At 36.1% G+C, this 24,109-nt stretch overlaps 1 protein-coding gene across 1 annotated transcript in view; it reads left to right on the plus strand.

Moving 5' to 3' along the window:
- The window catches only part of ATP2B1 (ATPase plasma membrane Ca2+ transporting 1), a 133,708-nt gene that overhangs the window by 106,089 nt on the left and 3,510 nt on the right, over window positions 1-24,109 (plus strand). The window contains exons 13-20 of the mRNA XM_007449112.1: window positions 1,076-1,255; window positions 1,900-1,987; window positions 2,565-2,671; window positions 9,952-10,143; window positions 10,374-10,587; window positions 11,054-11,265; window positions 12,617-12,724; window positions 14,540-14,722. Coding sequence (XP_007449174.1) covers window positions 1,076-1,255; window positions 1,900-1,987; window positions 2,565-2,671; window positions 9,952-10,143; window positions 10,374-10,587; window positions 11,054-11,265; window positions 12,617-12,724; window positions 14,540-14,722 — 1,284 coding nt within the window. The remainder of the gene's footprint in view (window positions 1-1,075; window positions 1,256-1,899; window positions 1,988-2,564; window positions 2,672-9,951; window positions 10,144-10,373; window positions 10,588-11,053; window positions 11,266-12,616; window positions 12,725-14,539; window positions 14,723-24,109) is intronic.

Consider the following 24,109-nt stretch of genomic DNA (forward strand, 5'->3'; position numbering starts at 1 on the left):
TTTTTAATTGAAGTGTAGTCAATTTACAATATTGTGTTAGTTTCAGGTGTGCGACAAAGTGATTCGGTTATACATATATTTTTCTTTTATTTATTCTTTTCCGTTATAGGTTATTACAAGATATTGAATATAGTTCCCTGTGCTATATAGTAAATCCTTGTTTTTTATCTACTAGGGAGCTATTCGGAAGCTCAAGTGTGACACTCTGTTATACTGAGAACTTTATGGTTTATAGTATAACAGTTGAGGAATCATATATTTTTGAGAAACTGTATTAAAAAAAGAACTGTATTGTCGGGTATATCAGATGTTTTAAAGGGGAAATGAACATAAACACAGGGATGCCAATTAAAAAAAGCTATTGCAGTAGCTCAGGCAACAAACATCGGAGACCAGGTACAGGGAAGGTTTGAGGTAGAATCGCAGGACTCACTGGCCCTTATGGATGTAGAGGGTAAGGAGATTGAAGATATCAGGTAATCTTTAGGTCTCTCTTAGATAGAAAACATCGTTTCCCTTTTAGACACCCAAATTCTGATGTCTACTTTTCTGATGGAACTAGGAATCCAGCTCTCACAATGAGCTGGGAAAAATATGTAGGTCTGAAAGTTATTAGCATGTACCTAGTAGTTGGAGGTTCCAGAATAGGTAAGATAACCCTTAAAAGATCAAGAATGGGGAAAAACAAGTGAGCCTCCCTTAACCCCATAGAACACCAACATTTTACTCTGGTGTGGTCTGGGCAGTAAAACCAGAACGGTGGAAAGCCAACCAGGAAAGAATTGCCTAATGGTTGCTAGGGGGAAAAGGCGCCTTAAAAAGCCTTTGGCAAATAAATAATGTAAGCAAACTTAAGTCAGATGATAACTGAAAGTGAAGCCTGAGCTAGGACTGTGGCAGTGGAAGGGGAAAGAAGAGATTATTGGGACTACTTGAAGAAATAATATCTTGAGATGTAATTAAAGTTGTCATTTGTGGGACTATAAGGCAATGTATATTTGTTTGGTGGGATTTTTCCCCACCCTGGAAATACTAATTTTCTTTCATCATGTGAATTTTTTTCCACATTAACCAGGTGCCAGATGCAATAAAGAAATGTCAGAGGGCTGGAATTACTGTGAGGATGGTCACTGGCGATAATATTAATACTGCTCGGGCTATTGCTACCAAATGTGGTATTTTACATCCTGGGGAAGATTTCCTATGCCTAGAAGGTAAAGATTTCAACAGAAGAATACGAAATGAAAAAGGAGAGGTAAGCTTTTTTTATTGTTTAAGTTGATATGTTTTTAGTATATTAGGAATTTCGTTGGACAGATACATCTTGAATATGTGCTACGTGTTAGGCATCGCACCTGGATCAGTGCAGCCCTCACCCCAAGAAGCAAAACAGTAGCATTTTAGGAAATAAAGGGGACAAGTGATAAAGAAATTTGCCCTAAAGGGAGTGAGCGCTTCATTTTTTCAGTCTGGGCCCAAGAAGTACAATATGTGTAAGCGAGTAATGGGAGATGAGTTTGGAAAGGTTGCTATGGAACATATTTTAGGGGACCCCAAACCCTGCGCTCCTTACGCTGAGGAGTTTCCATTTTCATAGGCAGTGGGGAGATGGTTAGAATTTGATCTTGTAATGATATATATAACAGCGGTTCTGCATTGGAGTGACTAGAGAGCTTTTTAAAATGCTGATTACTAGGCCCCACCTCAGAGTGTCTTATAAGATAGGCCTTGGGCCTGAGCGAGGCTCAGCAATTTCTGTTTCTAACAAGTTCTCAGGAGTTGCTGATGCCGCTGGTCTGCCCACCACACTTTGAGAACCACTGATACAAATGCTAGGTCGCTAACTTGGAATTAGAAAACTAGGCTTGGGCGCGTTTTAACTTTGACAAAAATTTATAGATTGAGCAAGAGCGGATAGACAAGATTTGGCCAAAGCTTCGAGTGCTTGCAAGGTCATCTCCTACTGACAAACATACACTGGTTAAAGGTGAGTAGATTTTACAATTACTCCGCAATTTCTTAATAGAGAAATGCGTTCTGCTTCCTAAAATAGTAGTAGATGCTGAATATTAGATTGAATTGTGGATATCATCTTCTCCAATAAAATCTAAATGCATTTCCTTTTGATACCTTAGGTGAATTGTGTTTATCTTCAGTGATTAAAACAGGATATAACTCCTAATACAACAATTTCTGGAGTTGTTCCTTGCCCAACCTCTCAGCCGTTTCCATTTCTCTGTGTTTAATTATTTATTTTTAACTTTCTTTTTTTTTTTTGGCGGTACACGGGCCTCTCACTGTTGCAGCCTCTCCCGTTGCGGAGCGCAGGCTCAGCGGCCATGGCTCACGGGCCCAGCCGCTCCGCGGCATGTGGGATCTTCCCGGACCGGGGCACGAACCCGTGTCCCCTGCATCGGCAGGCAGACTCTCAACCACTGCGCCACCAGGGAAGCCCCTATTTTTAACTTTGAGTCTGTATAACTGGCTAGCTAGCATATTCTGCAGAATCACTTTATTAATTAAACAGATTGTTTTTACAGCATAAATACTTATTTTTATTTCAGGTATAATTGACAGCACTGTCTCAGAACAACGCCAGGTTGTGGCTGTAACTGGTGATGGTACAAATGATGGCCCAGCATTAAAGAAAGCTGATGTTGGATTTGCAATGGTAGGAACTTAACATAATTCAAATATTCAGATGTAATTTACTGGCTGGGTTTTGTTTGTTTGGTTTGTTTTTACTAAATTACTGTTGATTTTAAACACTGTCCCTCAAGAGTAGCTTGAGGGATAATATGTAAGCCTAAATTGGTTTATAAGTCTAATTAGTTTATATAATACCTTTATTTGATGCTGGAAGATGACGTGACTTCTTTTGAACAGTTACAATAATATCATACATTTACCTTGTACTCTGTAAAATATATAAATGTCTGTCATCTCATCTAAACCTTACAGCAGTCCTCTTAAATAGGAGACAGGCTTAGAACAGTTATATGTATTTAAATTAAGAATATGATTAAGAACCTTCCACTCAGCTGAAAATGTCTTAAGAGTAACTTTTAATAGTAATCATTTCATGTATAATAGATGTAATCTTTTTTTTTGTTTGATTGAAAAAAAAGATCTACTGTACCCCACCCAAGTTCTCAATTTATATTTGTTTATTAAAAGTGCTAGGAAATTTTAGCATTTCATTATTATTTTCTTTATACTGTAGCCATAATACTGATGAAGTGTTTACTATAAAATAAGTATCATAAAATACATATGCTACATAAATGTTTAATAATTGAAATTAGATTGTTATATCTTTGAATCCAGTCCTTCTAATTTTTCAGTGTTGGAATGAATCTTTGTACTTTCAGTGCCATAGAAAATTTAAGTATTTTATTTAATTTTAATTTGATTTATTTCATTTTTGGAAAATACAGGTTCATAATCACAATTCTCAAATCCAAAAATCTGAAAACTGAAATTTTTTTCCCTAAATTTACAGCAGAATCATTTGATTACAAAAAATATTCTGAATGATATGAGGATGTTATTTGTCCCACTTAATATGAACATTCATAGTCATTGTAGAGATATTAATGTGTTTTTATGGGATGGTAACCCTATCTGGGAGAATTTGTGATAGAAGGTATGTGCCGCATTATCTTTCTAAAGCATGAGAGACTTTGAATTCTGAAACACAGTGTGCCCACAAGTGTTTCAGAAAGGAGAATATTTATGTGTACCAATGTTTATTTGCATAATTTGTCCCCCTGGTATTTTGCTGCTAAAATAGGGGTTTAGCAGAACCACCACCATGGTAGCCGCCTTTTAACAGGAGTGAGGGAGATGGAAGAAGGAAATGTTATGGGTAAAGTACCCTCAACCAATAGCTGTGAACCCAAAGATTCCCACCCTGCCCTATCCCAAACTTATTATGGTAAGCAGTGCATTGGTGTGAACTTCTGAAGAGCTGGGAGAAGAAGCTGAAGGGATAAGGAATATTTAAGGGCTTTTCCCTTTGGCTGTAAGCAAAACAGGATCATTCATTTTAGAAACACGGGATCACTCATTGCTGCTCTTGAGCATTTGGCAGGATTCTTACTTCTTCTTTCATCTGGACAGCTGACCAGGAAGGTATTTATGTACAATGCATTTTAATATTAAAAAAACACAGACTTTCTTCCTAAAACTTAGATGTTTAAGACAGATACTAAGGGCTTTAAATAAATGCAGGTAAATATAGTAATTCAAACAAAAACACAGTACAGCAGCTGCTCTGTTTGATTTTTAAGCCTTGAAAGTTTTAGGTGCATTTTACCACTTTTATTTTTTAAAGGTAACATGTCAAAAATAATCTAAATTTATTTTAAATGCACAGAGAAAAAATAAGTGCATAGTGACTTGGACTTGAAAGCACTCTTGCTCAAGCTTGAATTTACTTTGTATATTTGTTCAGTTCTTCAATTTCATATTTTAAAACTGAAAGACAAAATTATTTGTTTTGGGCTTTTATTAGATACCCACAAGAAATTGCTTTTGTGTGTGTGTGTGTGTGATGAAGTGTCTCTTTTTTTAAAAAATTTATTGTTTACTTTATTTTATTTATTTCTGTCTGTGTTGGGTCTTCGTTGCTGTGCGCGGGTTTCTCTAGTTGCAGCGAGCGGGGAGTTACTCTTTGATGTGGTGTGCGTGCTTCTCACTGTGATGGCTTCTCTTGTTGCGGAGCACGGCCTCTAGGCGCATGGGCTTCAATAGTTGTGGCTCACAAGCTCAGTAGTTGTGGCTCGCGGGCTCTAGAGCACAGGCTCAGTAGTTGTGGCGCACGGGCTTAGTTGCTCTGCAGCATGTGGGATCTTCCTGGACCAGGGCTCGAACCCGTGTCCCCTGCATTGGCAGGCAGATTCTTAACCACTGCGCCACTAGGGAAGCCCGAGAAATTGCTATTGATTAGTTGTTTTTAAGCCTGTCTCTTATTTTTCAGGCAGAAATAGCATTTTAAAACACTGTATTCTCTGTCTCTCTCTTTATATATATAGGTGTGTGCGCCACTAGAAGCCCGAGAAATTGCTATTGATTAGTTGTTTTTAAGCCTGTCTCTTATTTTTCAGGCAGAAATAGCATTTTAAAACACTGTATTCTCTGTCTCTCTCTTTATATATATAGGTGTGTGTATGTATGTATACACACATACACACTTACATTTAGTAAATTCAACATTAAAATAAAACGTACAACAATAAAGGGACTCTAATGTGAGTACATTGCAAAGAGGCCTGGCATTTTCCCCTGTTTAGCCACTCCTTTCAGAATTCCTTTAGATAGCAAGCTTCCATTGCTGTGTTTAAAATATGATTACATTATTTTAAAAATTATATTGTATTATTCTTACCAAAATTCAGTTAACCACACAGGTACAGATACTTCTGTCACCATAGACTGAATGCCATGATGTATTTCTGTAACCAAATATGCATCTGTGGTAGTAAAATCTTCACTAAGGTAATTAAAATATCTTCATTTAATTTAAAGTGTTTTTAGGCTTTGGGTTAATAATAATTTGTTTCTCCTCCGAACATTAAGAAGCTGTTTTCAATATTCTGGTCCAGAAACATTACAGGTGAGTAGTTGCTGCCTCCTAAAGGTTCAGCACACAAGGAAGTAAATCATTGAAGCGCGGTGGCAGCCAGTGAAGAACTAGACACTGCACAGGGAGTGCCTCAAGGAAGAAGTCCTTGACTCTGCCTGTAGAGACTGGGGAAAGTTTTCTGAAAGAGGTGCCATTTGAATGGAGAGAGGGAGAAAAGTACTGCTAAGAGACCCTCCGAGAATTACAAGTAGTTTAACTTCACTAGAAGAGGGTGTGGTGGTGGTGGGTACTGGAATGTGACGATCAGAAGGGCCTTGAATATGAAGGTGAGGAATTTGTTCTTGTATCCTGTAAATCAGCACTTCCCAAGCAGACTTCTGATGCAGTAAAACAAATTTGGAGACTCACAATGCATGCTAGCATACAGCTCTAAGAAGCTTATAAAAAGCTGTTTTAATGTTTTTTGATGGAGAGTTTCCCAAACTTGTTTCACTATGAAACTAGTTTTTATTTGGACACAATTAACATTTTTTTAAAATGTATTTATTTATTTATTTTGTGGTACGTGGGCCTCTCACCGTTATGGCCTCTCCCGCCATGGAACACAGGTTCCGGACGCGCAGGCCCGGCAGCCATGGCTCACGGGCCTAGCCGCTCTGCGGCATGTGGGATCCTTCCGGACCAGGGCACGAACCCGTGTCCCCTGCATCGGCAGGCGAACATCTTAAAGTAGCTTTTTAAATTTTGAAAGATTTTGAACAAGGGAGTGTGAGATTTGCATTTGCAAAAGATGGAGGATGATTAGAGGCAAGGAAACCTGTTGGGTTTAGATGTATTAAATATGTTGCACATTAAAAAAATATACAAGGAATTCCCTGGTATTCCCTGGCAGTCCAATGGTTAGGACTCCACGCTTTCACTGCCGAGGCCTCGGGTTCAGTCCCTGGTCGGGGAACTAAGATGCCACAAGCGGCGGCGCAGTGCAGCCGGAAGAAGGAAAAAAAAAAGTATAAAGTATACAGATTAGGAGTTAGAGACTAAAATTTTAAATTAAGATTGCTCCTTCATGGAGTATTTTGAGAAAAGCTTGTTTTGGACTTTGTGTTTATCAAAACAATATTGCATAGCATTTAAGAAGTCAAACAGTTCTACAAGACTTAATAACTATGTCCCCTACCATATATCATTTCTTCCAGCTAGTTTTTGACTAAAGGAAACCAACTGTTTGTTTTCCTTAGTTGTTTGCCTCCATGTATCTAAATGGCATGATTACAAGGGTTTTTAAATATTTTTATATTTTTTAATTAATTTTTTTTATTGGAGTATAGTTGCTTTACAATGTTGTGTTAGTTTCTGCTGTACAGCAAAGTGAATCAGGTATATGTATACATATATCCACTCTTTTTTTGGATTTCCTTCCCATTTAGGTCACCACAGAGCACTGAGTAGAGTTCCCTGTGCTATACAGTAGGTTCTCACTAGTTATCTATTTTATACATAGTATCAATAGTGTATATATGTCAATCCCAGTCTCCCAATTCATAGTTTTTATTATTTTTTTAATATAAAGCATTTGTTAATGACTCTTCATTAAGGAAGATAAGGATTTAGCACTTTCACAGGCACACACACACAGACACCTGTATGCATTCACGCACACTACCTATCCTGTTATTCTTCCATCAGAGTTATAGGTCAGTCAATATACCATCCTTATTGTGATTAGAAATGCTGTTCCAAGCTGAGCCATGTGGTCTGTTATAATTACTTTTACTTCCTTGCACAACTTTTTGTATTCCCTATACGTATTCTTTTTCAATTCACTTTTTAATCTTTAAATTATTTATTTATTTTCTTAGTTTTTTATGTACTTAATACTAATTCATCACCAAATTCTCCTTTCATTACATCAGAGACATCAGGCACTTTTACCAGTTTTGCCTTCTTAGAGATACCTCTCCCAGATCTTCTGATGTGCTTCAATCTGGACTGTTTGCTAAGCCTGCTACACAGCTGTCTCTTCTTTCTCCATACCTAAGAATTTCCTTTTCCTCTCTCTTATGTTGGATTTTGAATTTCCTGAATTTGATGTCAGTGTCGTTTTTGGTTTACTCTCTCATGTAGTAAAGCCATCTCCTCCAGTAGATCCCTGAGAAAAAGGCTTCATGAGAGTTAAACTTTTTCGTAACTTTTATGACTGAAATCTCTATTCTCTCCTCAAAGAATCCTCCTTGATACTTAGTCTGACTTGGTATAAAAATCTAGGTTGACAATAATTTTCACACAGAATTTTGAATTTGTACCTCCATTGTTATTACATACCATTTTGAATTTTGAACCTCCTTCTCCCCAACCCACACACACACACTTTTTGGAGGTATATAAGTCTTTCCTTTGTTCTCAGTCCTCTGACATGTGGTGGTTTGTCTTAGGGCAACTTTTTACTATGAAAACTGATTTTCTTCAATTTTGTGAAATTTTCTTATACTCATCTTATGTCTTCTCCAGTGTCTCTTCTTTGTGAAATAGTCCCCTCTGATTTTTGAACCTCTTGGACTTACCTTATTATCTTGTCTCTTTTTTCCTGTCTACCATACCTTTGTCATCTTGCAGGAGTATTTCCTCAACTTCTGTTGTTTTTTCATTTCTGTGATCATATATTTAATTTCCAAGAGTTGTTTTTGGATCTCTGAGTTCTTGTTCTTGTTTCATTGCTGACCTTTTCCCTTTCTAAGGATTTGATTTTTTTAATAAAAGTCAGCTTTTATCTCTGTGTAGTGTTTGTGTCTCCATATGCCATTTGGTTTAGTCTCTGTCTTTCAGGTTGGTGCTTTCTTCAGATGTCAAAGTGATTCTTGGTTGTCTCTGCATATTTTACCAGTAGAAAGCTGAAAAGCTGGAAAGTCTTAGGCCTCTAAGTGGGATATATCGACCAGAAGCTTCCCAGTAAAGTGATCTGGCTTGGCCATTTCACTTCCTTAGGGTACCTTGAATTTTCAGTATTTTTACGTCTCTTCTCCTATGATGATCAGATTTTCGGGAAAGACTTTTCAAATGTGCTGCCTAGAGGGCAATCCTGAATACTGGTATTCTGGGAAACAAGTAGAAAAAAGAAGGGTAGTGGTCTCTACATTCATTAAACAGAGTTACTCTTAACCCCTTTTTTTCAATATAGCACCTCCTATACTCAGCAGCACTTGGTATCGTTCAGTCTAAACGTTCTCTGTTATACCCTCTCTAGTAAATTAGCAGGCAGTCTTCTGCCAGGTTAGAGGGAGTGGCAAACTTCCTGGTTGCATGGATGTGGGAAGGGACTCTGAGGCTCTAGCTGCCTTTTCTTTTAATTTTGTTATTAAAATATAGCGCACGTACAGAAAAGTGTCCATGTCATAAGTACACAGTGAACGGATTATCACAAGTAAACAGACCTGTTCTATGCAAGGCAAGAAATAGAATATGACCTATGCCCCCAGATGCCTCAACCACACTCCCTTTTAATTACTGCCGTCTCTCTCTGCAGAGGTAACCAGTATTCTGAAGATTCCTTTTGTCTGTTTTTGAACTTTGTACATAAGAATCATATATCATGTATTATTCTGAGTCCATCTTCCTTTATTCATCATTTTTCATGTGCGATTCATCTGTGTTATTGTACATAGCTGTAGTTCACTCGTTTTTATCAATCCACAACTTATTAATCCATCCCATTCCACTGTTGAGGGACATTGTTATTCTTAGTTTGGGCCCTCTAAGTACTGCTTCAGCGTCTTCGGTAGACTTTAAGAATCCTCCTGTTCTTATTCACGACTTCACCCCTACCTCCAGTGCTGCCTGGTGCTGCCGAGTCCTGAGCCTCACATAGGAGAGTCCTGTAGTGCAGAAAGGCTGCTACTCTGCTCTCCTACTGTTGATTTAGGATTCAGCTTTCTGGGGTCTGCTGAGTTTCTTCCTACTTGGTTATCTGCTTTCCAGCCTCTTAAGATGTTTTTGCAATGTCTCTTTTCCCACTAACTTTTTGACTTTGTGAGTTTTTATTTTTTAATTTAAAAAAAAAATCTTTTAGTGTGACTTTTGGAAGGAACTTGGGTAGTGCCTGTCCATTCTTCTTTTTGTTTTTTTAAACTTAATTTGAACATTATTGTCAGGGCCTAGTTCATTATGTTCGATTTCTGCTGAGAATGTCTTTTCTGAGAGATAGTACAATATCTTAGACTAACTATATTACCCCCTTTTACGGTAAATTTAAGTCAATAATTATTAAGTATAATGGTAAATTTTGTTTATAAAATATATATTATCCTTTCAAATATTTAAAGGTTATATTTTAAACATTCAGTCTAATTCACAGAAATTTTCTTTAATAGGGTATCGCTGGAACTGACGTAGCTAAAGAAGCATCTGATATTATTCTCACAGACGACAACTTTACAAGCATTGTTAAAGCAGTTATGTGGGGACGAAATGTCTATGATAGCATCTCAAAATTCCTTCAGTTCCAGCTTACTGTTAATGTAGTAGCAGTGATTGTTGCTTTCACGGGCGCCTGTATTACTCAAGTAGGTTGACAATTTATCCATTAAAACTTGTTTATTTTAGAGCAAAGATATGTATAACCTGCCTTTTTAAAGTACTTAAATATTTAAATAAGTTGAAGCTTAGTACTTCAGGTTAATTAATATAAAAATGTTATCCTGTTCTGTTAAGTTTTTAAATAGAAACGGCTTCCTGAGAATTTCGGAGTCCTTGAATAGTTGTAAATGTCTATTAAGAAACCTGTCTTTTCTAGGATTCACCACTTAAGGCTGTGCAGATGCTGTGGGTAAATCTCATAATGGATACTCTCGCTTCCCTGGCTCTGGCAACTGAACCCCCCACTGAGTCTCTCCTGCTTCGGAAACCTTATGGTAGAAATAAGCCTCTCATCTCACGCACAATGATGAAGAATATTTTGGGTCATGCATTCTATCAGCTTGTAGTAGTCTTTACACTCTTGTTTGCTGGTAAGAATTTAATGCCTGATAAAGGTTCAGTTGTTTCTGTTCCAAGCTAATATCCCAGGTGGTTTTAATGTTACAAATTTTTCAAGAACATAAGTTATTTTCTTTCTGACTCCCCATTTATCTTTAATTTCTTCTGTTTATCAGTGGGTCCTTAGTACATTTTGAGAGGCAGTGTGATAGATTGGGGCAGTAGGGGAAGTAAAAAGAGTCCTAATTTCTTGTCCTTGGCTTTACCACTAACTTAGATATGTGATCCTGAACATGTCACCATAGTTTTGGGGGCTTCCGTTTCCTCCTGTATAAAATAAAAGAGGGTTGTACTATAGAATCCCAGGTCCCTTCCAGCTCTTTCTGTGCTGCCGTTTGAGAGCCAAGAAAGGTCTGACTAGGTTTTATTGCATACTTCCTTGAAATGTTAAATTATTTTGTATGATAATTACAAAATGGTAATTTTTCATTCTTTCAGGAGAAAAGTTTTTCGATATTGATAGTGGAAGAAATGCTCCTTTGCATGCTCCTCCATCGGAACATTATACTATTGTTTTTAATACCTTTGTACTGATGCAACTTTTCAACGAAATAAATGCTCGGAAAATTCATGGTGAAAGAAACGTGTTTGAAGGAATCTTTAATAATGCCATCTTCTGCACAATTGTTTTAGGCACATTTGTGGTACAGGTGGGTAATTGTAAAAGATAGTTTCAAATATGATTATTATGTGGAGATCTTAGGTGAACAGGTGGCTTGTTCCAGAAATTACTTGACTGCAATGTGTGGGCCTTCTGTGTATTGCCTTGATGACATCAAAAGAACTCGAGTGAAAATTTGCCCCATCCTGAAATTCTACATGTGAATGAGTACATTAAACTAATACTACTTTAGTTGCACTACTGGTTCTGTGGCTGTGATACTTCACACTCACTGTGATTCTGATTATTCTACATGGTTATTATGAAAACTGTTGTAATTTTTATATTATTTAAGGCCAGTCTTATAGTCAACCACTTTTTAGTCCAGCTGGAGTGATCCCTTAATTGCTTCTAGCAATTAATAGTAGTTGCATTTGTACAGTTGAGTTCATTATTAAAAAATAAAAGGTTTTGAGATGCATATATTAAAATCCATGTGATTCTGAATGGCCTCATCCAGACTTGGTATGTGCCAGTTTTCCATTTTGTAATATTGTCAAAACAAGGTAGAAGAGGAGTGGGAGAATGGGTGTGAGAAGTGGGGTTGAGATGAAATAGAAAGGACTGAGTTTTCCCATTTTTATAAAGGTCATTCTAAGGACAAAACTAAGCATCACTTTACATATGGCAAATTTTATATAATTATATACTGTACCTATGTTTTTATATCATCTTGGATTCTGTGGTACTCCTCTGTGTAAATGGTTGTTAATAGCAGAATCTGGAATCAAAGCAGGTAAGTGAATGGTGCATGATCACACCAGGAAGTCAGTAAACACAGTAAGATTTAAACTTAAAAGGTGAGCTTTTAAGGATGATGCTAGTTTCAAAATGAAGATCTAAGAATTTTGAAGTTTATTCAGTCTATACCTTGTGTACTGTGGATACCAAAACCAAAACCCTAGACTTAATTATTTCTGTTTCTGTTTTAGCTTTCAGCTTCTATAAACTTCAGGGGAAGTGTTGCTTACTTGTTGTGCAGTTTCTGGAAGTATTTTATTAAAAAAAATCATTGTTCGTGACACGCTAAAATTTTAGTTTTTACTTACTATTAAAGTTAGGTTTATTTTATCTGTTTTTAATATATGGGGATTGCAAAAATGTAACTGCCTGTCTCTCTATCAAGCAAGTCTGATAAAACTTAGTTCCTCACATAGGTTGATATACCCAAAACAGTTGATGTAGGGTATCATTCTTCAGTGCCTTCGTGCTACTCAAAGTGTGGTCTGTGGACCAGCTACTGGTCTGTTCATTACAAGTCCACAATGAGATAAGGAGCATGGGCCAGAGTATAAGTCAACAACTTCACTAAATAAATTTATTCTTGATTATTCCTCTAGATAATAATTGTGCAGTTTGGTGGAAAACCTTTCAGTTGTTCAGAACTTTCAATAGAACAGTGGCTATGGTCAATATTCCTAGGAATGGGAACGTTACTCTGGGGCCAGGTAAAAAAATCTCATCATTTTTTGTTCAAGCCTACAGTGATTTTTAAAAAAAATTTCTAGTGTGTATATTCTTTAATCAGTTCTATAACTTGATTCTAAGTAGTTTTCATTCTGTTTTTTAGAACAAGTTTTACAACTGTTACTAAGTTGATGCATTTATAACTGGTTAGAATGCCAATATCTGTATCTTTTGCTTTATGACCTACTTTTGCATTTTCAGATTTAATATTTTAATTAAAATATATACTTTAGACTTTTTATCATTTTGTTATGTAATTTAATAAAAATGTAGCATTGGAAAAATCTTGAGTTTCAGTTGATGTGAAGAATGTTTCTATAAAAATACTGGTATCTGGAAAAATAGGCCACAAAATGACATTTTAGATTATTTGGATCAAATGGCTTCAACAGTGTATGTATAAAATACAATGCCTGAAAAATTAGATACCCTTAATCTTCACTATGGATATCTGACTTGCAGATATATGTCATTATTTTTTAAAAGATAAGTGGTAACTTTGTGTGTGCTGTTCATTTTAAATCCATTACCATCACTATAAAACTGATAGAAAATCTGTACCAACATTTTCATAAATGAAAACTAGCCTATGTTATGGTGTGTAACTGGTGTGAGCTAATTTACTGTCATTTTGCAAGTCAGTCAGACTGAATATTCAGATTGTACTTAACCTTAACTCAGTCTTTATGTGCCTTTTATCTCACCTTTTTCTTAATTGTGTTTCTAGGTTCTGAGCTTTCTCTTCTTACTCATTATAAAGCCTCTTTCATTGAGATCTTCTTTTAAGCAGGATCTATACTGGGCCCACAGTTTTTTTTTTTTTATTACCGTTCTAGTTACTTCATAACGTTCCCTCGCAGGCAAAACCGAACCCTACAACCTCCCGCCAAATCTGGCTAATTTCAGGAAGAGGAATTTCAGTACAGTGTACACGCCTTACAGGCATCAGTTACTGTCCTTGGTTGAGGTCATCTATTGATTTTAACTGTGCGATGGTAGAAAGCACTGATTTTGTTGGTCAGGAAAGCTGGGGTCTTAGTCACTCCATGAACAAGTCACTTCCAGTGTCTCTGAACCTGTTTCATCTCTAAAATGAGGTGGTTGGACTAGAAGTTCTCTGAGCAGTTCTGATTCTGACTGCATGCCTGTTTCTCCCAGCTTCCTTAAGGAATGGCTGTGAACACCTATAAGTTAATACATATGGGTATTTTGGTATTTTTTATTGTCTTCTCGGGCATCTGTTCTTGTTTCGTGTCATTCTCAATCAGTATTAATCCAATTTTAAATAGTTGTACTTTATGAAAATAAATACATTCAATAAACAAAAGCTATTTTCAGCTCAGCCTTGAAGATTTTCTGAATTTTGGTATGTTTTTTCTCATTGAATTCTTAAAGCACTAATGAAATGTAAACTTCTTTTGCATCATATAAGATCACCTATTTTCATTTTATTTGAAATAGATATCATTAATATGAGTTTAAGGAAATACGTATATATCAAAGCATGGTTGTATAATTTACTGTCTTGAATGTCCTAAATAAAATATGAAAATGTAATCACGTTACTTCCATTCAGGAAAACTTTTTAGCCTTCAAACTTAAATCTTTTGTGTAGCTAAGAGAAGGATATTTTTTGTTCTGAGAAAGAAAGCCTCTGATGGACAGGATCTCATTGCTTCATTGGTAAAGACAGTTGGCTATCCTTGCAACTTTCCATACCTTTTTTGTATTAAAGTTGATCGGTTTAATTGTAGTTTGATATGATTTGTTTCTGAGTTCTTTCCCCTGTGTTGTAGCTTATTTCAACAATTCCAACTAGCCGTTTAAAATTCCTAAAAGAAGCTGGTCATGGAACACAAAAGGAAGAAATACCTGAGGAGGAGTTAGCAGAGGACGTGGAAGAGATTGATCATGCTGAGCGGGAGTTACGGCGTGGCCAGATCTTGTGGTTTAGAGGTCTGAACAGAATCCAAACGCAGGTATGGGTCTGGTGGAGAGGTAGGAGAGACGATGGGAACGGGACCCCAGGGCTTTCGGGCCTGGGGAGGAGGTTTGAATGTGCTCCTTTGCTTCCTTTCCAGCCTCCCCAACCCACAAGACTTATTCTTTTGAAAAATAGTACTGGTGCCTGGAATGGGTGAAAGTTTTAACTGACCATGAAAGAATGTGTCTATATGCCCCTAAGCTACTTTTTTCCTAGCTTTCCCCCCCCCCTTCATCTCCAAATGCTACTCTTGCCTATTTATCTGCTCTGTAAAAAGTGCCTTTTTCTTTACTTTTTATATGTTGATAGATGGAATGGTCCTTTCTCTTGTTCTCTCTCTCTCTCTTGCTGAGCAAGCTGTCACAATCTCTGATTCCTTGCAGATGGATGTAGTGAATGCTTTCCAGAGTGGAAGTTCCATTCAGGGGGCTCTAAGGCGGCAACCCTCCATCGCCAGCCAGCATCATGATGTAACAAATATTTCTACCCCTACACATGTAGTGTTTTCCTCTTCTACTGCTTCTACTACTGTGGGGTGTGAGTGTGTGTTCCTAAGTGCATGAAATTAACATTTCCTACTTCACACACCTAACGTTTCTCATTTTCTCCTTAATGTTTAAATTCATTGTTCAGGCTTTTCATAAAGCTTTCTTTTCGTAAAGTGGATTGAGACCTCAAAGTGTTGTCGTTGTGATTGTTTTATTTCTTAGAGGGTTAGATAACAGGTGGAACAGTTGCAACCAAAGATCAGACATGAAATCTGTGAGCTTGTCTCTATGCTAACTGATAGTTAATATGGGGAATAAAATTGTAGCTTAGAATTTGTGAAACGACTATAAATTTTTGAGTATATGCCTTTAAACATGTTCCATACTGCATGATTCCCAAAAGCATGTGATTTGAAACTGATCTAACAGAACCAAGAAATTGCATTCTTAAAGCTAAAAATGAACTTAAGCATTCTGACTTGTATCTTGTTCAGTTTGTAAAGTAAGTTAGTACCCTGAAGAAAAGTTCTGAGCATATAGCCAGGTGTTTGCCTTCTTAGCTTGGACTTTGTGGCCTTGCTGTGAATTTTTAATTTATTTTGTTTTGTTTTGAGAGTACATCTGTGTATAAGCTTCAAAGTTCTTTGGTATGTATGTGTTTTTTTTCATTTATATAATCAATTTAATTTAGAATTGCTTCCTAGATAAGAAAATGTTCTATTAAGTTTTCCAAAGAAGTAGGGAAAGTTTTTTTTTAAGTTTACTCATTTCTCACACCACTGCCCACCTCCCACCTCTTACAGCAACCAATTTGTTTTTTGTATCTATGAACTTGGTTTGTGTTTCATTTTTATTTTAGATTCCACATATAAGAGAGATCATACAGTATTTGTCTTTCTCTTTCTGACTTATTTCACTCAGGATAATAATGCCTTCAGGGTTCATCTGTGTTTTCACAAATATAAAGATTTCCTTTTTTATGGTTAAATAATGTTCCTGTGTGTGTGTGTACACCATATGTATCCATTCATCAGTGGACACTCAGGTTGTTTCTGTTTCATTCTATCAGATGTGAGGTAATATCTCATTGTGGGTTTTGATTTGCATTTCCCTGATGATTAGTGATATTGAGCATCTTCTCATGTACGTATTGGCCATTTGTAGATAGTTTTTGGAAAAATGTCTGTTTGGATCTTTTGACCGTATTTTAATTGGATTGTTTGGTTTTCTTATTATCAAGTTGTACAGGTTTTTTGTATATTTTGGATATTGGCCCTGTATCAGATATATGATTTGCTAATATTTTCTCCCATTCTGTAGGTTGCCTTTTCATTTTGTTCATAGTTTTCTCTAATGTGTAGAAGCTTTTTAGTTTGATGTAATCCCACTTGTTTAATTTTGCTTTTCTTGCTTTTGGTGTCAGATTCAAAAAATCATCATCATCCTATGTCAAGGAGCTTACTTACCATCTATGTTTTTTTCTAGGAGTTTTATGGTTTCAGGTCTAACGTTAAAGTCTTTATAATCAATTCTGAGTTCATTTTTGTGTGGTGTGAGATAATAGTGGTACAGTTATTATTTTGCATGTGGCTGTCCAATTTTCCTAACACCAGACTGTCTTTCCCCATTGTGTATTCTTGACTCTTTTATTGTCAATTAATTGACCATATAAGCATGGGTTTATTTCTAGGGTCTCTGTTCTGTTCCATTGATCTATATGTCCATTTTTATGCAAACTCATACCAGTACCATACAGTTTTAATTACTATATCTTTGTAATATAGTTGAAATCAGGGAGCCTCCAGCTTTGTTCTTATTTCTCAAGATTGCCTTGACTATTTGGGTCTTTTGTGGTTCCATACAAATTTTAGGATTGTTTGTTCTATTTCTGTGAAAAATGCCATTGGAATTTTGATAGGGATTTCATTGAATCTGTATTGCTTTGGAAAATATGGGCATTTTAACAATATGAATTCTTCCAATCTGTGAACATGGAGTATCTTTTCATTTATTTGTGTCATCTTTAGTTTCTTTGATTAATGTCTTGTAGTTTTCAATATACAGGTCTTTCACCTCCTTGGTTAAATTTATTCTTAGATATTTTATTTTTTTTTGATACAGTTGTAAATGAGATTGTTTTCTTTTTTTTTCTAATTTATTTTTGGCTGCATTGGGTCTTCGTTGCTGCGCATGGGCTTTTCTCTAGTTGCAGTGAGCAGAGGCTACTCTTCCTTGCGGTGCACTGGCTTCTCATTGCGGTGGCTTCTCTTGTTGCGGAGCTTGACCTCTAGGCGTGCGGGCTTCAGTTGTTGTGGCACGTGGGCTCAGTAGTTGTGGCTCGTGGGCTCTAGAGTGCAGGCTCAGTAGTTGTGGCACATGGGCTTAGTTGCTCCTCAGCATGTGGGATCTTCCCAGCCTAGGGCTTGAACCTGTGTCCCCTGCACTGGCAGGCAGATTCTTAACCACTGTGCCACCAGGGAAGTCCAGGATCATTTTCTTAATTTCCCTTTCAAATATGTTATTAGTGTAAAGAAATATAACAGATTTTTGCATATTGATTTTGTATCTTGCAACTTTACTGAATTCGTTTATTCTGACAGTTTTTTGATGGAGTGTTTAGGGTTTTCTATATATAATATCTGCAGACAGTGACAGGTTTATGTCTTCCTTTCCAATTTGGATGCCTTTTGTTTCTTTTTCTTGCCTAATTGCTCTAGTTAAGACTTCCAGTACTATGTTGAATAAAAGTGACAAGAGTGAACATCCTTGTCTTGCTCCTGACCTTAGAGGAAAAGTTTTCAGCTTTTCGCTGTTAAGTATGATGTTAGCTCTGGGTTTGTCCCTTCATTATGTTGAGGTATGTTCCCTCTATACCTGTTTTGTTAAGAGCTTTTATCATAAATGGATGTTGAATTTTATCAAGTGCTTTTCTGCATCTGTTGAAAGATGATCATGTGATTTATACTGATTAATTATTACAAGTCATAATTTTCATTAATTGAAAATGACAGATTTTCTTTCAGGTTTTTAGTAAATGACTTTTAGTAAAAGATTTTTAGTAAACTCTCCAGAAGTCTTATAACCTATATCGTTCTTACTCTGAATTAGTGTCTTGAGTCCATGGTGGATTCTTAGTATATTAGAGGCATTAAAGATACAAACCCACCCATTTCTCATGCCTACCCTTGAAGTCAGCTAAGATACCTGATTTGGCCAGAAACCTATCTTTTCCATTTGGTCTTGAGCCAATTGAGGACTAGAGGAACCTTGGGAAGCTGGGGAGAGGATGAATTGAGGGGAGAAAACAATGCTGTTTACGCAGAGCCTATCTGTTCACTCTTTGCTTAAGTAATTTTCATTTGTTATTTTTGGCAGTGTTACAAAACAGGCAGAACAGGAACTATCCCCATTTTATAGGTGTGAAAACTGACTTGGAGTTTAAATGACTTGTCCATGGCTAATAAGCAGAGGCAACATGATATAGAGCAAAGAGCAGACAAGTGCTGTAAAGACAAACTGACCCTGTAACATTTAGACAGGATGTTAAATTTATATACGTGGACAGATAGGAATCTTACTTTTAGAAATTACTGTGGTACTACCTACCTGAATGAAATGGTATATGCAAATTGCTTGGCCTTACTCCTGGGATGGCTGATGTCAGTTGCATGCCTCCCTCCTAAGGATTTCACATTATTCCTGGCTTTCGAGGACATATTACCACTCATCCCTTCATCTCCTACTATTAGTGTTCATTTAGCTGTATTTCATAAACAGTGGAAGGCCTACTGTATGCCAAGGCTGCTAGAACCTCCAGATCTTGTCATCTAGTAAGGGAAGCAAACAAGGAGTTGGGGATTTCTACATGGTGATGAAACAGAGAATGTTATAACAGGGTCCTTAACCCACCCTGAGAAGTCAGGAAAAATTACCGAAAGGAAATGATTCCCAAGCTGACCTGACAGAATTTGTCGGTTGGGGAAAGCAGACCTCAACTGACATAGTTTGATACTAAAGGAGTAATGGAATGTAAGGAGTTGATGAGGCTAGAATGGAAAGTAAACATCTGTTTATATCCCACAAGAAGGAGCCAAACTGAGACTTAATCCCTCCCCTCAAAACTTTAAATTTGAAAAATTTCAAACTGACAGACAAGTTGAAAGATTAATACATGAAAAATCTTCACCTGGATTTACCACTTCCTAATATTTTATGATGTCTGCTTTATCTATATAATGTTAATATATACTTTTTTTGAGCCATTTGAAAGTAAGTAACAGATATCATAAATGCCATCTCTAAATACTTCACTATGTGCTCTCCTATATAATCATACTGTATAATCGCATCCAAGAAATCTGTCTTTGATACCATTTTATCTAATATACAGTCCATATTCAGATTTCTCCAGTTGCCCCCAAAATGTCCTTTATAGCTTTTTTGATCCAGGATCGAAGGAAAGACATTCAATAACGTGTGTTTATGACTCTTCCGTTTCCTTTAACCTGGATCCATTTTCTCTACCTTTAATTTTCGTAACATTGACTTTTTTAAAAAATCTAGGCAAATTGTCTTATAAAGTGTCCTGCATTCTGGATTTGGTTGTTTCCTCTTGATTAGCTTTATGTTAAACTTTTTTTGACAAGTTTCTCTCCTAGGTGGTATGTATTCTGTTTATTTTTACTTGAGAAAATTTTAAGTCATTGACTTCTTTCACTTGGAGTGGTATCACACGACCTTAGGTGTATCATATTTATTGTATTTCTCTGTATAATTGTATTCCAGTCTTTATATTAAATATCAAATCAAACACAAACTCTGTTTGAAGACATAGCCACCCACACCTGCTTCAGGTGATGTGCTTTGTGCTCTTTTCTGATGCACAACTATATGTGAAACCTGTGAGTTGCTGGGCACATGTAGTGAGGGTAATGGTGTTAATACATTTAATGAAAGGTGTAAATTCCTCACTGGTTTCCTGCCCTAATATAGAATAATCTTAGAAATATCTGTGTTTGTCAGACTTCTTTGACTCTTTTTTTTTTAACCTTTTTTTTTTACTGAAGTATAGTTAATTTACAATGTTGTGTTAACTTCAAGTGTACAGCAAAGTGATTCAGTTATACATATATGTATTCTTTTTCAGATTCTTTTCCATTATAGGTTAGTATAAGATATTGAATAGAGTTCCCTGTGGTATACAGTAGGTCCTCATGGTTTTCTATTTTATATATAGCTGTGTGTATATGTTAATCCCAAACTCCTAATTTGTCCCTCCCCCTCCCCCACTATCCTCAAAGATTCATCTGGAGTCTTTGCTGTGCTAAATGAAGAAATTATAATCCATTTCAACTTTTTCATATACTAGGCTTGTAACAGAGGAGAGGGCATCTTTTTTTCCTCACTTATTTGTCAGATCCTCTAAAAATCTGAAGAGGAAACTTTCTATAGTTTTTCTTTATAAAGTGTATCCTTCTAATATCAGTCTTCACAGTTAGTAAATTCTTTTGCTAAATCAATAGTTACACCTTCCTGGAAAGGAGAAATTGAGAGAAAATTTGGACTTCCAGATAAATGATTGGCAAACCATAGCCTATGGGCCATATCTGGCCTGTTGCCTGTTTTTAATTGGAACATAGCCATGCTCATTCATGTAATTACTGTCTGGTAGTTTTACAGCACAAAGGCAGAGTTGAGTAGCTGCATCAGGGACCGTATGGCTCACTAAACCTAAAATACTTACTATTTGGCCCTTTACAGAAAATGTTTTCCAACCCCTATTCCAGGTAATTAAAACATTATATATTACACAGGTGAGTCTCACTTTGAGAAAATTTGATATGCAAGTACACAGCTTTGAAAAGCAACCTTGAATTTTATTCCCTGTTGCACAGTATCTTTTACTTTACCATTGAAATTCTTTATGGTGCACATAATAAAGGTAGTGATGAATACAAATTTCAGAAATGGGCAGTCTGTTTTAGAAGATAAGATATATCAGCTACTGATTAAGTAGGCTCATAGTTTAAAGCCGTCTCACAGTGTTTTGGGCAGTAATATTTTCTACTATCAAAAGTTAGGATTATATTTAAGAAAATGGGTGGTTTAGCAGGGTACATGATCTTAATTTGATTTGTTACTTAAAGTTTAATGTAATGCTTACATATTCAGTTTCCTAAAATTACTTTATGATCATAATAATCATTTCAATTTTTTGTTTGCCATATGTGCCTCATTCATGCCTCTGATTTTTTTCCTCAATAATTTACTGTTTAAAAATTTTTCTTGACATAGGAATTGTTGAATTTTTCTTAATTCTTATAATTTTAGGAGCTATAGTTTTGTGCATAGTAGGTCTTAATAGCTATTAAAAGAATTGAGTTAAAAGACTAGATAAACAATAAGGGTTGGATTGTCAAAGATGGGTAATCATTTTCTGCTTAAACTGATTTCTTTGTGGTATTAAAATCGTTTTTTGTCTACCTACAGTATAATGCACACAGTTGGCACTTTTTAATTACTCAGAATTACTACAGTACTGTGAGAATTTTACCTATAGAAGGTAACAGAGATGAGGGCAAGTATAAACTAGGTCAGTGTCACGCCTTAGATCCGAGAGTGCTTTCTTATTTATGAGTAGAAAGTAAAACAAATCTGGCTCAGTGGCCTCTAGTTAATCTAGATGTTATTGTGTGTGCCTAATGTGAGAACTGTTTATTGAAAATTGTATTGCTTTGCAGCATTTCTAAGCTGTCCTTGTAATGTGCTGACCTAAATCTTAGGAAGTATCTTACTCTACTGAAGTTACTTATAAAGCTGATGTCCATATGTTCTCTTCTTTTATTGACTTGAAAGAACCTGGAGTTGGGAGTACAGAAAGCTTGGTTCTAAGACATTCTGGCACTAATTTGTAGTGACCCAGCAAGGCAGCCACCTGTCCTCAGTTGCTCAGTTTCATTATTTGTAAAGTGGTTGAAATAAACTATCTCGAATATCCTTTCAAGCTTTGATGTTCTAGGGTAACTTAATACATTTTGTCAGATAGGAAAAAAAATCTTAGCAAAATTGGAAAGCTTTGGTAAAAAGGAATCTAATTTCACCTGCCACAGGTGTGAGTGTAATTGTTTATACAAATATACTCACTGCACTCACCTGCTTATAACTCTTTACTCTGCCCCTCCTAGAGCTTTGCCGACTCCCAAATCTCTAACTTAAACCCATACCTTTCTTCTGAGCTCTGGATATTTTCACTTGGATGTTCTGCAGCTCCCCAAATTTAACATGTTTCAAAAATTGATTTTTATTTTCCCCTTGATTCTTCACTACTCCCTTCTACCCAAAACAAAACATCTCAACTGCTTCTCTAGCTCCATTAGCAATACCAGCAAGCAAGTCAAATAAGCAACAACTTGAGAGTCATCTTGAGCAGCTCTCATCACTAACCAGACTTGCTGGCTGGTCCTCCAGTTTGTATTCTGTATGCCTACTGGCCACTGACAGCAGTGAACATAGGAGTGCAGGAATCGCTCCAAGATCTTGATTTCAATTCCTTTGGATAAATTCTTAGAAGTGGGGATCTGGAATAGTCAGACTCATACAAGCAGAGTAGAATGGTGGTTACCAGGGGCTAGAGGGAGGGGGAATTGGGAGATGTTGATCAAAGGGTACAACATTTCAGTTATACAAGATGAGTAATTTCTGGAGATCTAACATAGAGCATGGTGACTACAGGTAACAATACTATACTGTATTGTATACTTGAAATTTGCTAGGAGGGTACAATCCCAAGTGTTCTCGACACACACAAATGATAACTGTGTGAGGTAGTGGATATATTAATTAACTTGATTGTAATGATTATTTCACAGTGTAGATGTATATCAAATAGTCTTGTATGCCTTAAATATATACAGTAAAAAGTGGGCATAAACTGCTACATTTTCAAAAAACTAAATTCAAATATCCCTGTGAAGACATTAATTTTTTCAATGCCATTGTCTTACGAGGTGAATTTAGTGACTTATAAGATGACTTTAGTGATCTTTTTTTTGGAATATCAGTATCAGTTACTTCTGTTAACTATGAGTAAATGATGTCTTCATTGCTAAACAGGATTCATTAGAAAGCAAAGGCAAACACTATTTGAATTGATGTACACTAGATGCTCAGCTATTTGGATTTTGTCTTTTTTTTTTTTTTTAACTATTTACAACACTGGGTTAATGAGACCTAACGTCAGTATGTAAAGGAATGTATTTGAGTCAATTATTCGTTAACCTCTCTTCATCCATACAGCAGACTTCTGAGAAGGAAGGTGAATTGTTGAGCTATATGTTTAAGGGTGAAAATGCTAGAAGACTTTGTGTCTTCTCCTGGGGAAATTTTTCACAGAAGGATCCCAGAGGGCTTTTTGTTTTGTTTTGTTTTGTTTTGTTTTAAATCTATTCTTTCCAATGAAGTTTAGTATGTAAATTTATTTGTTTTATTATTATAGAGAAAAACACTAACACTTGACTGACAAATGGCATATACTCAAATATTTATAGCTGTTTAATGGCATTTTATAGATATTTATTTGGGTTTTGTCTTTTTATTTTTTAATTAAGGGCATAGTGGGGTAGATGTGAGTTCATTGTGACATTCAGCTTATATTTGCTTGGCTTTTTCATAGTCGGTGACACCCCAATTCCTAGCATGATTAATAGTAACCCTCTGTGCTTGACTTTGTTTAACTTATTTGAATTGTTTTCAAAAATTATAATTTTTTTCATTTAAAAAATTAGCTTAAGCTGTGTATGGTTAATTTTATGTTTGTTTTCTGTTTGATTTTGGTTTTTTAGGGAAAAAAATCCTATAAAATGGCTATTAAATTCTTAGCCAGTGACAATGAGATT

Source organism: Lipotes vexillifer, unplaced genomic scaffold (genome assembly GCF_000442215.2).
Source record: "Lipotes vexillifer unplaced genomic scaffold, Lipotes_vexillifer_v1.1 scaffold415, whole genome shotgun sequence".
Classification (NCBI taxonomy): domain Eukaryota; kingdom Metazoa; phylum Chordata; class Mammalia; order Artiodactyla; family Lipotidae; genus Lipotes; species Lipotes vexillifer.